We start from the raw sequence: 13,838 nt of genomic DNA, 5'->3' as shown, positions 1-13,838 counted from the left end.
TTGACATGGACATGGACATGGACACGGATACAGAATTCTGTGAAACAACGGGCCCCGGTGCTTTGGAGATCATGGTGTTAATGGGGCAGATTCTATCCATGGAACGCCGATTCTGGGCAAGGGAAACAAGCACAGACTGGTGGGACCGCATAGTGTTGCAGGTCTGGGACGATTCCCAGTGGCTGCGGAACTTTTGCATGCGTAAGGGCACTTTCATGGAACTTTGTGACTTGCTGTCCCCTGCCCTGAAACGCCAGAATACCAAGATGAGAGCAGCCCTCACAGTTGAGAAGCGCGTGGCGATAGCCCTGTGGAAGCTTGCAACGCCAGACAGCTACCGGTCAGTCGGGAATCAATTTGGAGTGGGCAAATCTACTGTGGGGGCTGCTGTGATGCAAGTAGCCAAAGCAATCACTCAGGTGCTGCTACGAAAGTTAGTGACTCTGGGAAATGTGCAGGCTATAGTGGATGGTTTTGCTGCAATGGGATTCCCTAACTGTGGTGGGGCGATAGACGGAACCCATATCCCTATCTTGGCACCGGAGCACCAAGCCACCGAGTACATAAACCGCAAGGGGTACTTTTCAATGGTGCTGCAAGCACTTGTGGATCACAAGGGACGTTTCACCAACATCAACGCGGGCTGGGCGGGAAGGGTTCATGACGCTCGCGTCTTCAGGAACACTACTCTGTTTAAAGGGCTGCATCAAGGGACTTACTTTCCGGACCAGAAAATAACCGTTGGGGATGTTGAAATGCCAATAGTTATTCTTGGGGACCCAGCCTACCCCTTAATGCCATGGCTTATGAAGCCGTACACAGGCAGCCTGGACAGGAGTCAGGAGCTGTTTAACTACAGGCTAAGCAAGTGCAGAATGGTGGTAGAATGTGCATTTGGCCGTTTAAAAGGTCGCTGGCGATCATTATTGACTCGCTCTGACCTCAGCCAAAGAAATCTCCCCATTGTTATTTCTGCTTGCTGTGTGCTCCACAATCTCTGTGAAAGTAAGGGGGAGACCTTTATGGCGGGGTGGGAGGCTGAGGCAAATCGCCTGGCTGCTGATTACGCGCAGCCAGACACCAGGGCGATTAGAAGAGCACACCAGGAAGCGCTGTGCATCAGAGAAGCTTTAAAAACCAGTTTCATGACTGGCCAGGCTACAGTGTGAAATATCTGTTTGTTTCTCCTTCATGAAAACCCGCCCCCTTTATTGACTGATTTTCTGTAAGGAACCCACCCTCCCTCTTCCCCCAGCTTTCTTTCAAACCAAATAAAGTCACTATCATTTAAAAATCATTTATTCTTTATTAATAGATTAGAAAAAGAGGGAGGGAACCCGGGTGGTATTTGGGAGGAGGATTGCTGGGAAGGAAAAAGCCACAAAGAAAAGGTTAAAAAAATGACAGCCTTTTGCTTGGGCTGTCTACTGGGGTGGAATGGGAAGGTGTACGGAGCCTCCCCCCCCCCACGTTCTTACACGTCTGGGTGAGGAGGATATGGAACATGGGGAGGGGGGAGGAGGGTACAGGGGCTGTAGCGGCAGGCTGTTTTCCAGCAGCCGTTCCTGAAGCTCCACCAGATGCCGGAGCATGTCTGTTTGCTCACGCAGCAGCCCCAGCGTTGCATCCTGCCTCCTCTGGTCTTCCTGCCGCCACCTCTCATCTCGAGCGTCACTCCTCTCCTCACGTTGGTCCCTCCTCTCCTCACGTTGGTCCCTCCTGTCCTCACGTTGGTCCCTCATGTCCTCACGTTGGTTCCTCCTGTCCTCACGTTCACTGGCTTCTTTCCTATACTTTGAAACTGTTTCCTTCCATTCATTCAGATGAGCTCTGTCACTGCGGCTGGATTCCATAATTTCAGAAAACATCTCGTCTCGCGTTCTCTTCTTACGACGCCTTATCTGTGATAACCTTCGGGATGGAGGAGGGAGGCTTGAGGAATTTGCAGCTGCTGTAGGGAGGGGAAAAAAGAGAGAATTGTTTAAAAAGCTACATTTTGCAGAACAATGCTTATACTCTTTCACGGTGACCAACACTATTCACATTACATAGCACATGTGATTTCTGTGCAAGGTCGCATTTTGCCTCTTAATGCTGAGTGCCTGTGGCTTTGCTGCTAGAGATCACAGGTCTGGGCAACAGAATTAGGCTTGCATGCGGCCATGGTAAGCCATTGTCTTACAGCTTCTGCGCCCTCCTTTCCCACATACCAAGCATAGCTTGTAGAGTGCTGCGGTTTTTCTGTTAACATTCAGCAGCACCAGAAAACAAACTAACCACCCCCCCCTCTCGCCATGAATTCTCTGGGATGATCGCTGTACCCCTCCCCCCCACCGCGTGGCTGGTATCAGGGAAGATCCCTGCAGGCACCAAACTAACCACCCCCCCCGCCGCCGCCCCCCTCCCGCCATGAATTCTCTGGGATGATCACGGTACCCCTCCCCCCACCGCGTGGCTGGTAACAGGGAAGATCCCTGCTAGCCAAACGCGAAAAACTCAGGGCCAATTTCCCATCTGCGCTTGGCTAACTGCAGGGAAGGATTTATTTTCCGCCACAGGCAAACAGCCCAGTAGGAATGGCCACATCTGTCCCCTTAATTAAGTTCCCGTATTTCAACCAGGTTACCAGGAGTGATATCACTCTCCTGAGGATCACACAACAAGATAAAGAACGGATGTTGCTTGAATGCCAGCAAACACCGGGACCATACGCTGCCAGGCTTTGTCAGGCAATGATACCAGATTACTTGCTGCAAGCATGGCGTGGTCAAGTGTCCTACCATGGAGGAGGGAATAAGGATGCACTGCCCAGAAACCTTCTGGCAAGGCTTTCGGAGTACCTCCAGGAGAGCTTCATGGAGATGTCCCTGGAGGATTTCCGCTCCATCCCCAGACACGTTAACAGACTTTTCCAGTAGCTGAACTGACCGCGAATGCAAAGTCAGGCAAAGTAATCATTAAAAACCATTTGCTTTTAAAACAAGTTTTATATTTTAAAAGGTAAACTCACCTGAGGTCCCTTCCATGGGGTCAGAGTCTTGGGTCCTGGCTTGGGAGGCTTGGGAGGGTACTTCAGTCAGGGTGAGAAAAAGATCCTGGCTGTTGGGAAGAATGGAGTGCTCTGTGCTCTTCTGCAAGCTCATCCTCATCCTCCTCCTCCTCCTCTCCCCCATCGGCAGAATCCTCAGGCGTCGCTGATGAGACTATCCCCGACCCAGAATCCACGATCACAGGTGGGGTAGTGGTGGCGGCTCTGACCCGGAGCGACCGTTTGCCTCCTTTGTTTTTTGATAGGCTTGTCTGAGCTCCTTGACTTTCACGCGGCACTGCTCAGAGTCCCTATTGTGGCCTCTCTCCATCATGCCCTTGGAGATTTTTTCAAAAGTTTTTGCATTTCGTCTTTTAGAACGAAGTTCTGCAAGCACTGAATCCTCTCCCCATACAGCGATCAGATCCAGTACCTCCCTCACGGTCCATTCTGGTGCTCTTTTTCGATTATCAGCCTGCATGGTTACCTGTGCTGATGAGCTATCTGTGGTCACCTGTGCTCTCCACGCTGGGCAAACAGGAAATGAAATTCAAATGTTCGCGGAGCTTTTCCTGTCTACCTGGCCAGTGCATCCGAGTTTAGATTGCTGTCCAGAGCAGTCACAATGATGCACTGTGGGATAGCTCCCGGAGGCCAATACCATCGAATTGAGGCCACACAAACCCTAATTCGAATTGCTAAAATCGATTTTGGCACTACTCTGCTCGTCGGGGTGGAGTACAGAAATCGATTTAAAAGGCCCTTTACATCGAAATAAATAGTGTCGTTGTGTGGACGGTTGCAGGGTTAATTCGAATTAAAGCTGATAAATCCGAATTAAAGTTGTAGTGTAGACCAGGCCAAAGAGGATGAAATTCAATAAGGACAAATGCAAAGTACTCCACTTAGGAAGGAACAATCAGATGCACACATACAGAATGGGAAATGACTGCCTAGGAAGGAGTACTGCAAAAAGGGATCTAGGGGTCATAGTGGACCACAAGCTAAATACAAGTCAACACTGTAACATTTTTGCAAAAAAGCAAACATCATTCTGGGAAATGAGCCAGACACAACTCACCCCTACCCATCCACCAATTGGTCTCTTAAAGAGATATCTCCCTATTAGCACGTGGGTTAAATTTGCTCTTTTCTCTTCCTGTTTTGATGTCTGAGTTGTTTATGTCTTCAAACCATATCAGTAAGTGTAGGGTATCTCAGCACCTCCTCAACAGTCAGCACAAATCCTTATACTTTATCACATCTCAATTTGTGCTGTGGCATGCCCTCAACTCCCACATGTAGTCATGGGACAATCACTCTTTGTCCCACCCCCACTCTGTGTCAAAACCCAGGGACCCTACAAATAGCAGTCATGCTCTGCTTCCTTTACTAGTTGATGCTGCTGCTGCAGCATTGCCTGGGATACTTCCAGCTCTGTCCCATGACCTTCTTGGGTTCCCTGCCTGTTACCCATTTAACCAGGGTCTCTCCCAGGTGTTCTTGCATGGAGAGTTTCTCTAAAAAAGGGAAGAAGGAGGATCCGGGAAACTACAGGCCAGTCAGCCTCACCTCAGTCCCTGGAAATATCATGGAGCAGGTCCTCATGGAATCAATTCTGAAGCACTTAGAGGAGAGGAAAGTGATCAGGAACAGTCAGCATAGATTTACCAAGGGCAAGTCATGCCTGACTAACCTAATTGCCTTCTATGAGGAGATAACTGGCTCTGTGGATGAGGGAAAAGCAGTAGATGTGTTATTCCTTGACTTTAGCAAGGCTTTGATACGGTCTCCCACAGTATTCTTGCCGGCAAGTTAAAGAAGTATGGGCTGGATGAATGGACTATAAGGTGGATAGAAAGCTGCCGAGATCATAGGGCTCAATGGGTAGTGATCAATGGCTCCATGTCTAGTTGGCAACTGGTTTCAATCGGAGTGTTCTGGGGCTGGTTTTGTTCAATATCTTCATTAATGATCTGGAGGATGGCGTGGACTGAACTCTCAGCAAGTTTGCAGATGACACTAAACTGGGAGGAGTGGTAGATATGCTAGAGGGTAGAGATAGGATACAGAGGGACCTAGACAAATTAGAGGATTGGGCCAAAAGAAACCTGATGAGGTTCAACAAGGACAAGTGCAGAGTCCTGCACTTAGGACGGAAAAATCCCTTGCACTGTTACAGACTAGGGACAGAATGGCTAGGCAGCAGTTCTGCAGAAAAGGACCTAGGGGTGACAGTGGACGAGAAGCTGGATATGAGTCAACAGTGTGCCCTTGTTGCCAAGAAGGCTAACGGCATTTTGGGCTGTATAAGTAGGGGCATTGCCAGCAGATTGAGGGACGTGATCATTCCCCTCTATTCGACATTGGTGCGGCCTCATCTGGAGTACTGTGTCCAGTTTTGGGCCCCACACTACAAGAAGGATGTGGAAAAATTGGAAAAAGTCCAGCAGAAGGCAACAAAAATGATACGGGGGCTGGAGCACATGACTGATGAGGAAAGGTTGAGGGAACTGCGATTGTTTAGTCTCCAGAAGAGAAGAATGAGGGGGGATTTGATAGCTGCTTTCAACTACCTGAAAGGGAGTTCCAAAGAGGATGGATCTAGACTGTTCTCAGTGGTACCAGGTGACAGAACAAGGAGTAATGTTGCAGTGGGGGAGGTTTAGGTTGGATAGTAGAAAAATTTTTTACAGTGGTGAAGCACTGGAATGGGTTACCTAGGGAGGTGATAGAATCTCCTTCCTTAGAGGTTTTTAAGGTCAGGCTTGACAAAGCCCTGGCTGGGATGATTTAGTTGGGAATTGGTCCTGCTTTGAGCAGGGGGTTGGACTAGATGTCCTCCTGAGATCCCTTCCAACCCTGATATTCTATGATTCTCTGATCTCTATCGGGATTTTACAGGGTCTTCTTGGGCCTCTTTATCTGGACAGCTTCTAGCAGTCTCTCCCCCTTTTGGTCAAGGTTCGCTTTCCCAGGACTCTGTGCCTTGGAGAGTTTCACAGATCTGTCCCCGCTTAAGCAGGGTTTCTCCCCAATCTGTTTACATGTGAAGCTTCCCAGCCTTCTAATCCTTCTTCACTCTTATGGTCCCATTTGTGCTCTGATTGGCTGCTTCCCTGCAGCCTTTCCAGGCAGATCTGGTGGAGCCACCTTTTCTGGACCGGAGTGTGGTAGGATGGCAAGGCCTCTAACAGGGGGCTCAAAGGGCCTGGTACACCCCGTCACATCAGCCTAATGCATCTCACAGCTTTTTGACCATTTCTGTCTCAAAATACAATAATTTTCACAGTTAATAATTCAACAATATTTATGTATCCACAGTCTGTCTTGCATGGCACAGATATGACTAAATTTTTTATGAAATAAAATTAAACTAACTTTGTTTTTCATGTAATGGCTAGATTGTACTCTATCTGTGATTTTCACATCTCTGTTTAGCTTCTGAAGCATTAAATCCATGACATGTTATGGGATGAAACACTAAATTGACTCACTTCTCTACTGGTTTGCATCTTCCTCTAATAAACATCAAAACATCAGAGTCTTGTGCTACTCTAGCTTTCAGGGGCAATGGGAGATCCTAATTTCTGCTGAGTTCCAGGGTAGTATTGTATTTGTATTTGTATTTTTCTCACGGTTGTGAAATATGCAAAGTCGGGAGAGTGACACATCATTTCTCTCTGTCTTGAGAATTGCTGGGGATTATTCATGAGACATTGAGAGGAAAGCAACCAACTGGGCTCTGCAGAAGAATGGTGGTACTTAACCTGAATTGGAAAGGCAGTATGGGGTCATGCCCCTACTCGGTCTCCATTGCCCAATTCCAGAGCATGTTTTTTCACTTTGTGTTTATGAATTAATTTGATATATCTCATAAACTTCCAAAACCTCAATGCTGGGGCTTCTCTAGCTGGTTCCAAGTTGTCACCTACAGGGAAGCACCGCGCCAACCTTCTGTCAAGCAACTAGAGTAAATTTATTTCTATGTATCCAAATAAAGCTGTGCTCTGGCCTTTCCTTCTCCTCCCCCATGCGCCAGCACTTGGCTCTCTACAATTCCATAAACCAGGAGTCAGAACTGTGCTATCTTTCCCCAGACCCATGATTCAGCACTGAGGGCTTTTTCTTATTTGGTTGTTTATGCTAGTACATGTCTGCCACCCCTACAGATCAAAGGTTAAAGCAGGTAAAATATATGCATAGGGTAGTCACAGTCTGTAATTCCAAATGACAGGTTTCAGAGTAGCAGCCGTGTTAGTCTGTATCCGCAAAAAGAACAGGAGTACTTGTGACACCTTAGAGACTAACATATTTATTAGAGCATAAGCTTTCTTGGACTACATGCATGCATCCGAAGAAATGGGCTGTAGTCCACGAAAGCTTATGCTCTAATAAATTTGTTAGTCTCTAAGGTGCCACAAGTACTCCTGTTCTAATTCCAAATGGTGGCAGTGATGTAGTAAACAGCCAGTTTCCCAAATACTTTTCGGGATTCCCAGATGGTTTCTTGGGATTGCTGCTTTGCAGCTACTTCTCCTCCTTGTAATAACAATGAGGAAGCATCTGAAGAAATGGGTTCCAGTCCATGAAAGCTTATGCCCAAATACATTGGTTAGTCTTTAAGGTGCCACAGGACTCCTTGTTGTTATTGCTGAAAAAGGTTAACATGGCTACCCCTCTGAAACTTGTCCTCCTTGTAAGAATCCAGACAGTCCAGAGATATAGGATCCTTCCTTAATTCCATACTTATATTTTCTTCTCACAGAAAACAATCTGACAGTGTCACCAGCTACGTGAGCAGTGAGTGAGGAACACACTTAGACCTCCAAACGTCACACAGAATGGCCATTTGCTTTGAAATTAGAGTTTTCTGTTAAAGTTCTTCATTTGCATTCCACAAGGCTTCTTTCTCATTTGATGGGATATACAGTTACAGCGCTATATGCTATATAAATGTTTACCACTACATGATAATGCAAAGCAGATAAGTGAAAACAATGCAAGAAACAGGCCAATAGTTTTCATGAAGTTTAAACATGACATACATTCATATATATTTTACAATCACCTTAATCTCTACCTAATACACAAGTAAACTGGCCCTGAGGTTTGGCATGAGCTGATACCTGGTCAGCCAGAGTCACACTCTCCATTCAAATGGGTTTTCTAATGTATATCTCCTCTTGCAACCTCAGTGGTCATTGCAGGAATGACTCCTCCTTACATATTCAGGGCTTGACAGAGGTGTGTTTCTATAACCTGGATCTGCATGTGGCCCTGCTCAAGCATCTGGTCCTCCAGCTCTATGCAGCTGTGGAGGAGCATTTTCCCTGTTTCCTCCCCAGGGAAGTGCAGTTATTTCCCTTGCTATTCCTACAAGGAGGTCTTTCAGATGACATCATTAAGTCTCATGGTATAGCACAATTGTATCCATTCTTCCCACCCCACCCAATGGGGGAGCATGCAGCATTCTTCCTTAACCTCTCTTGTTCATGCTGAAATGTATCCTGCATCTCCACAAGTAGGTTTTGGAATATTTATCACATCCATCCCTGCAAGGCAGCAGTGGACATTTCCCCCTCTGCAGTGAGCCAGTGGTGGTGCACTCCTCTACCTTGATGGATAATTGGGGTGACCCCCAGTGGGAATCATACCGCAGGAAAGATCCCCACTGAGCCCCTGTTGTGCATTACAGTGACAACAGTAGGAAAAGAGTAAGCAAAACCAGAAAAGAGAAGAAAGACATCTCAAAGACCAGACAAGTTCTGGGGATAGGATGGAGGAGGAAATGTATTTTGTAGTGAGGAAAAGAAGACAGTGTCCCTCATGAAACTGGGAAGGGGTAGACAAACAGGATATGGGGAGAGCAGAGACTCCGGGAGATTGGAGGGGGTGGACACCAATGAATTGGAAGGGGGGTGCTGGCCCATCCCCCACAAGTCTGACTCCAGGGTTCAGTGCTAGAGTTGAAATCCCCACCCCTTTGTTTCCATGGGTCAGCGTGCAGCTTTTGTTTCACCCCATAAGAAAGCACTGGAGCTTCTTCCCACCACCTCAACTATTCACCTAGAATACATCACCCTATGTGCCCTCCAGGGTAGATGCTACTTCCTCAATCCATACAGCTCAGCAATAGGTGTCTCCAACCTCAGCATTCCCTTCCCTTGGTAAAAAGCCTTCCTATTCTTTCAGGCCTCTGCTGGGGCATTTCACTCTCTCCTCTTAGAGGGTGTGAGATTAGGGTTTTCTCCTTTCTCTCCCTGTTGGGGCATCTGTGTTGTTCGTCTCTTCAAACCATATCAGTCAGTGTAGGATGTCTCTTCATCTCCTCAAGAGTCAACAACAGCCCTTCTGCTACATACCCTCTCAAACTGTGTTGTGACACTCCCCCAACTCCCACTTCATACGTGGGGCAATTACATTATGACACTGGATGAGCATTGAGGGAAGAGCCAGGAGAAATAGAGACAATTGTTATAGAACTGATGCAGGGATAGTGGGAGGCCTCTGTTTCCAGGAGGTCAGATTGGATAAATGCAATGGTTTATGGTTTAGCACTTTGATTCTATAATAATGGTATTTCCTAATAATCGGAGTCCTTTTCTACCCATGCAGATCTGAAAGATGGAAAAATGCAGCTAATACCACGAGATCAGGAAGGGATGTCTGGGAGTCCTGGTAAGGGCTGGGGATCTGGGTGGTTTGTGGCTGACTGAAGGAGTGGTGGGTGGATTCAGATTTTCCCTCTTGGCCAATGGAGAGCATTTAGGGGTTTTTTATTTTCATTTTTTAAAATTTGGCTCTGCTGGTTTTGGCTCCAGAGTGGAGTTTGAATTCACACAGCATTATGAACCCGAGTTCAACCCCAGTCCCCAGAACTCACCACTTGAAGAAACGTATATGAAATCTTTTGTGAAGGCTTAAAACTTTGAGAATATTTTTATAGATTTCCAAAAAGTCAGAATAAATTAGTTTCCACTGGCAAGCAATGAAAATTATTCTTTGCTTCTAAGTTTGACAAACTGTCTCTAACCATGAACTGTTGTGGGGTGCATGTTAATGTCCATGCACCGTATTCCAAGGCCCAGCCCTTGAAGACTAGGATGGAGGCATAGAAAAGATAGGAGATAAGGCAAGAGACCACCATGGATTAACCAGGAGATCTTCAATGATCTAAAAATAAAAAAAAAAGATTTCTACAAAAAGTGGAATCTAGGTCAAATTTCAAACGATGAATATAAACAAATAACACACGTATGTAAGGGCAAAATGAGAAAGGCCAAGGCACAAAACGAGATCAAACAAGCTAGAGACATAAAGGGTAACAAGTAACCATTATACAAATACGTTAGAAGAAAAGGGAAGATGAAGGACAGGGAAGAGAGAAAAAGAATAACAGAAAATATGGAAGTGGCAGAGGTGCTTAATGACTTCTTTGTTTCAATTTTCACCAAGACGGTTGGTGGTAATTGGATGCCTAAAATAGTGCATGCCAGGAAAAATGAGGTAGGATCAGAGGTTAAATAGGGGAAAGAACAATTAAAAATTACTTAGATAAGTTAGATGTCTTCAAATCATCAAGGCCTGAAGAAATGCAGTCTAGAATAATCAAGGAGCTGACTGAGGAGATATCCGAACCATTAGTTATCATCTTTGAAAAGTCATGGAATATGGGAGAGATTCCAGAAGAATGGAGAAGGGCAAATATAGTGCCCATTTAGAAAAAGGGAAATAAGGACAACCCCAGAATTATAGACAAGTCAGCTTCACTTCTGTACCAGGAAAGATAATAGAGCAAATAATTAAGGAATCAATTTATATTTAAAGCAAACTTTAAATTAATAAAATATATGGGGATAAACTGTTAAACTGTCTCAGTTCTCTGCTGGTTTGCATTCTTCTAATAACTATCCAAATGGATCATCAGAGTCATGTGCTACCATAATTTCCAGAGCCATTTCTGCATAGAACCGGGGTAGGTTTTACTTACTGTATTTTTCTCACTGTTGTGAAATATGCACTGAGCAATCAATGTATGGAGAGTGACATGGAACTTTTCTCAGACCTGGAAAGTGCTGGGGATTATTCACGAGACACTGAGAGGAAAGGAACCAACTGGGGTCAGCAGAAGAATGGTGGTACTTAACGAGAGTTGGAGAGGCATTGTAGGGTCATGGACCCTACTGTGTCTGCACTGCCCAAAGCCAGAGTGTGTCTCCCCACTTGGTGTTTATGGGTCAGTGTGATGTGTCTCCTACATTTCCGACATGTGACTGCTGGGACTTCTCTACCTGGTTCCAACTAGTCATCTATAGGGAAGCTCCCCTCCAACCTCATGGCAAAGAACTAGAGTGATTTTTTCTCTATATTCCCAGAAGGCTGTACTCAGGCATTTCCTTCTACTCCACTATGGGCCAGCACTTTGGCTCTCTACAATTCTATAAACCTTGGTTCAGGACTGTGCTTCTTTCCCCATTCCCATCATTCAGTACTGAGGTCTTTTTCTTATTTGGTTCTCTATGCTAGTACATTTTTGCCATCCCTACAGATCAATGCTTAGACATCTCCTCATCTGTTTAGGGGAGAACAGTGGCATAGCTATATGTGCGGCTAAGCAAAATGGAAGTTCTTTTATTCATGTGAGTTATTGCTGCGTCATTCCCCTGTGACCTTTGCAGTATTCCCACTATATACACAAGATCAGTGCTGGGATGTTTCCCATTTTCATGTCAGTCAGTTCTTCTGCATTTCTCTGATACACTTGGGTTAGTGTAGGGACTCTCCCTTGTTAGCAGGGACCAGTACAGTACCTGTCCCCCTACCCACCACCCCATTCAGATGTGAGACTAGCTCATTGTTCTTCCAGTTAACTTGGGACAGTTCTGGGACATTTTCCTGATCTCATGATGCAACCCTAAGATGTTTCCCACAATCTCATGGCACAGTACTGTGCTGGTGTGATAGTAATGGGATGTACTTTTCTAGCAGGGTAATTTGTGGCACGCAAACTGGAGCTAATCAAAGACTTTGTTGTTTTCTTACAGTTAAAACAATAGGAAGTGAGCTCAGAAAATCAAAAGAGAGAACAGAAATGTCTCAGAGCTCCGGTAAGTGTTGCTGAGCATCCCTCTCTGGAGTTACAGGGCTGGAGGAAAAAGGAGGCCACTGGTCATGAGGACATTCAGCACTGATCTCACAGAATCCCTTCTCATACACCACAGAGAAGGTGGGAGAAATAGTGGTGGGAATATGAATGGTAGGAATGTGTGTAAAGGCCTATGTCATCCTGCCATCCTCTGAAAACAATAACACCATTTCATAATATTTATTAATGATCCCAGGTCTACAGCCATTAAAATCAGGGGACAAACTCATCTTCATTAGAGAGTCACAGTCACACTACTGACACATATTTCAAATGGACATGTTTTCCCATGAGCAGAAAATTACATCTCAAATTCGTATAGTTTGCGTGCAGGTGACATGTATTCAAGCACAGCACTATTCTGAACTTTAGTATTTTATGTCCTGATGCTGAACATACTGAGAAGCTGCTGCTTCCATTGGTTTCAATGGAAAACAGATAAAATAAGCCAGTTTGCAAATCGGGCCACTGTTGTTGCAGATTTATGTTCCTTTTTTATGGAAAAAAATTACTAGATGCAGATGACCAGAGAGTTCCAGCCAAAGAAATGATGAAACTTTGGAGAAAAAAGTATCCTGGAACATATGCCCATCTGTTCTATTTTCCATTTAAATTCCTTGTTCACATGGGTGAGAGTCGGATGTTTCAATGTACTCATTTGTAATACCATTCTTGTTAGAATTCTAGTCTTCTATTGGCAGCTCCTGTCCCAGTGTTGAGTTAATATTATTCTTTGTACATTTCTTACAGCGATAACCTTAAAAAAAATATTCCCAGCATCAGGAGAGAGGAAAATCCCTGGTAAGTGCCAGTAATCTTCCACCAGGTGTTAGGTGGGAAAGGACATATGGGGGCAGGGATTGGAGTGATTCATTTAAGGTAAGTTGCAAGGGTAGCATTGAGTCCTCCCCATACTTCTTTCCCTGTTGCTCATCACTACATCATCTCCCCTCTTTTTTCCCCTAAGTTTCAGCAGCAGCATTTCCCCCACCCCATAGGGCTGAGGTGTGCCTTCTTCTCTCTGTCATGCTGTCTGGAGTGGCTCACAACTGTGAGTACCTACCTCAGGATAGACTGTCAGAAAACAAGACCAGCACCATAAGCTGGTTGTGTATTCTATTAGATTTTACCAAGGCAGTATCAAATGTGAATTCTTAGATCATTATACGAGTCTTACCACGGAGTCCTTGGACTCTCCAGTCTACCTTGTCACCCAGACAAGTTGTACTTTGTGATACACTTATAAAATTTGCAGATTATACCATGCTAGTAGGGATTGCAAGTGCTTTGGAGAATAGGATGAAAATTCAAAATGATTTGGACAAACTGGAGAAGTGTTCTGAGGTAAAGAGGATGAAATTCAATAAGGACAAATGCAAAGTACTCCACTTAGGAAGTAACAATCTGATGCACACATACAGAATGGGAAATGACTTCCTAGGAAGGAGTAATGCAGAAAGGGATCTAGGGGTCATAGTGAACCACAAGCTAAATATGAGTCAACAGTGTAACATTGTTGTAAAAAAAGCAAACATAATTCTGGGAAGTATTAGTAGGATTGTTGAAAGTAAGACCTGCAATTTAATTCTTCCACTCTGCTCCATGCTGATTAGGCCTCAACTGGAGTATTGTGTCCAGTTCTGGGTTTCACATTTCAGGAAA

The 13,838-nt window shown here is 45.2% G+C and overlaps 1 protein-coding gene across 1 annotated transcript in view; it reads left to right on the top strand.

Moving 5' to 3' along the window:
• Positions 1 to 13,838, top strand: part of LOC101937062 (coiled-coil domain-containing protein 18-like) — a 121,327-nt gene that overhangs the window by 36,516 nt on the left and 70,973 nt on the right. Inside the window, exons 9-11 of the mRNA XM_065571440.1 lie at positions 9,647 to 9,709; positions 12,076 to 12,138; positions 12,927 to 12,977. Of these exons, the coding sequence (XP_065427512.1) occupies positions 9,647 to 9,709; positions 12,076 to 12,138; positions 12,927 to 12,977 (177 nt within the window). The remainder of the gene's footprint in view (positions 1 to 9,646; positions 9,710 to 12,075; positions 12,139 to 12,926; positions 12,978 to 13,838) is intronic.

This window comes from Chrysemys picta, chromosome 17, assembly GCF_011386835.1.
Source record: "Chrysemys picta bellii isolate R12L10 chromosome 17, ASM1138683v2, whole genome shotgun sequence".
Classification (NCBI taxonomy): Eukaryota; Metazoa; Chordata; order Testudines; family Emydidae; genus Chrysemys; species Chrysemys picta.
The sequence above is the reverse complement of the archived record's forward strand: the minus strand, read 5'-3'. Positions and strand labels throughout refer to the sequence as shown.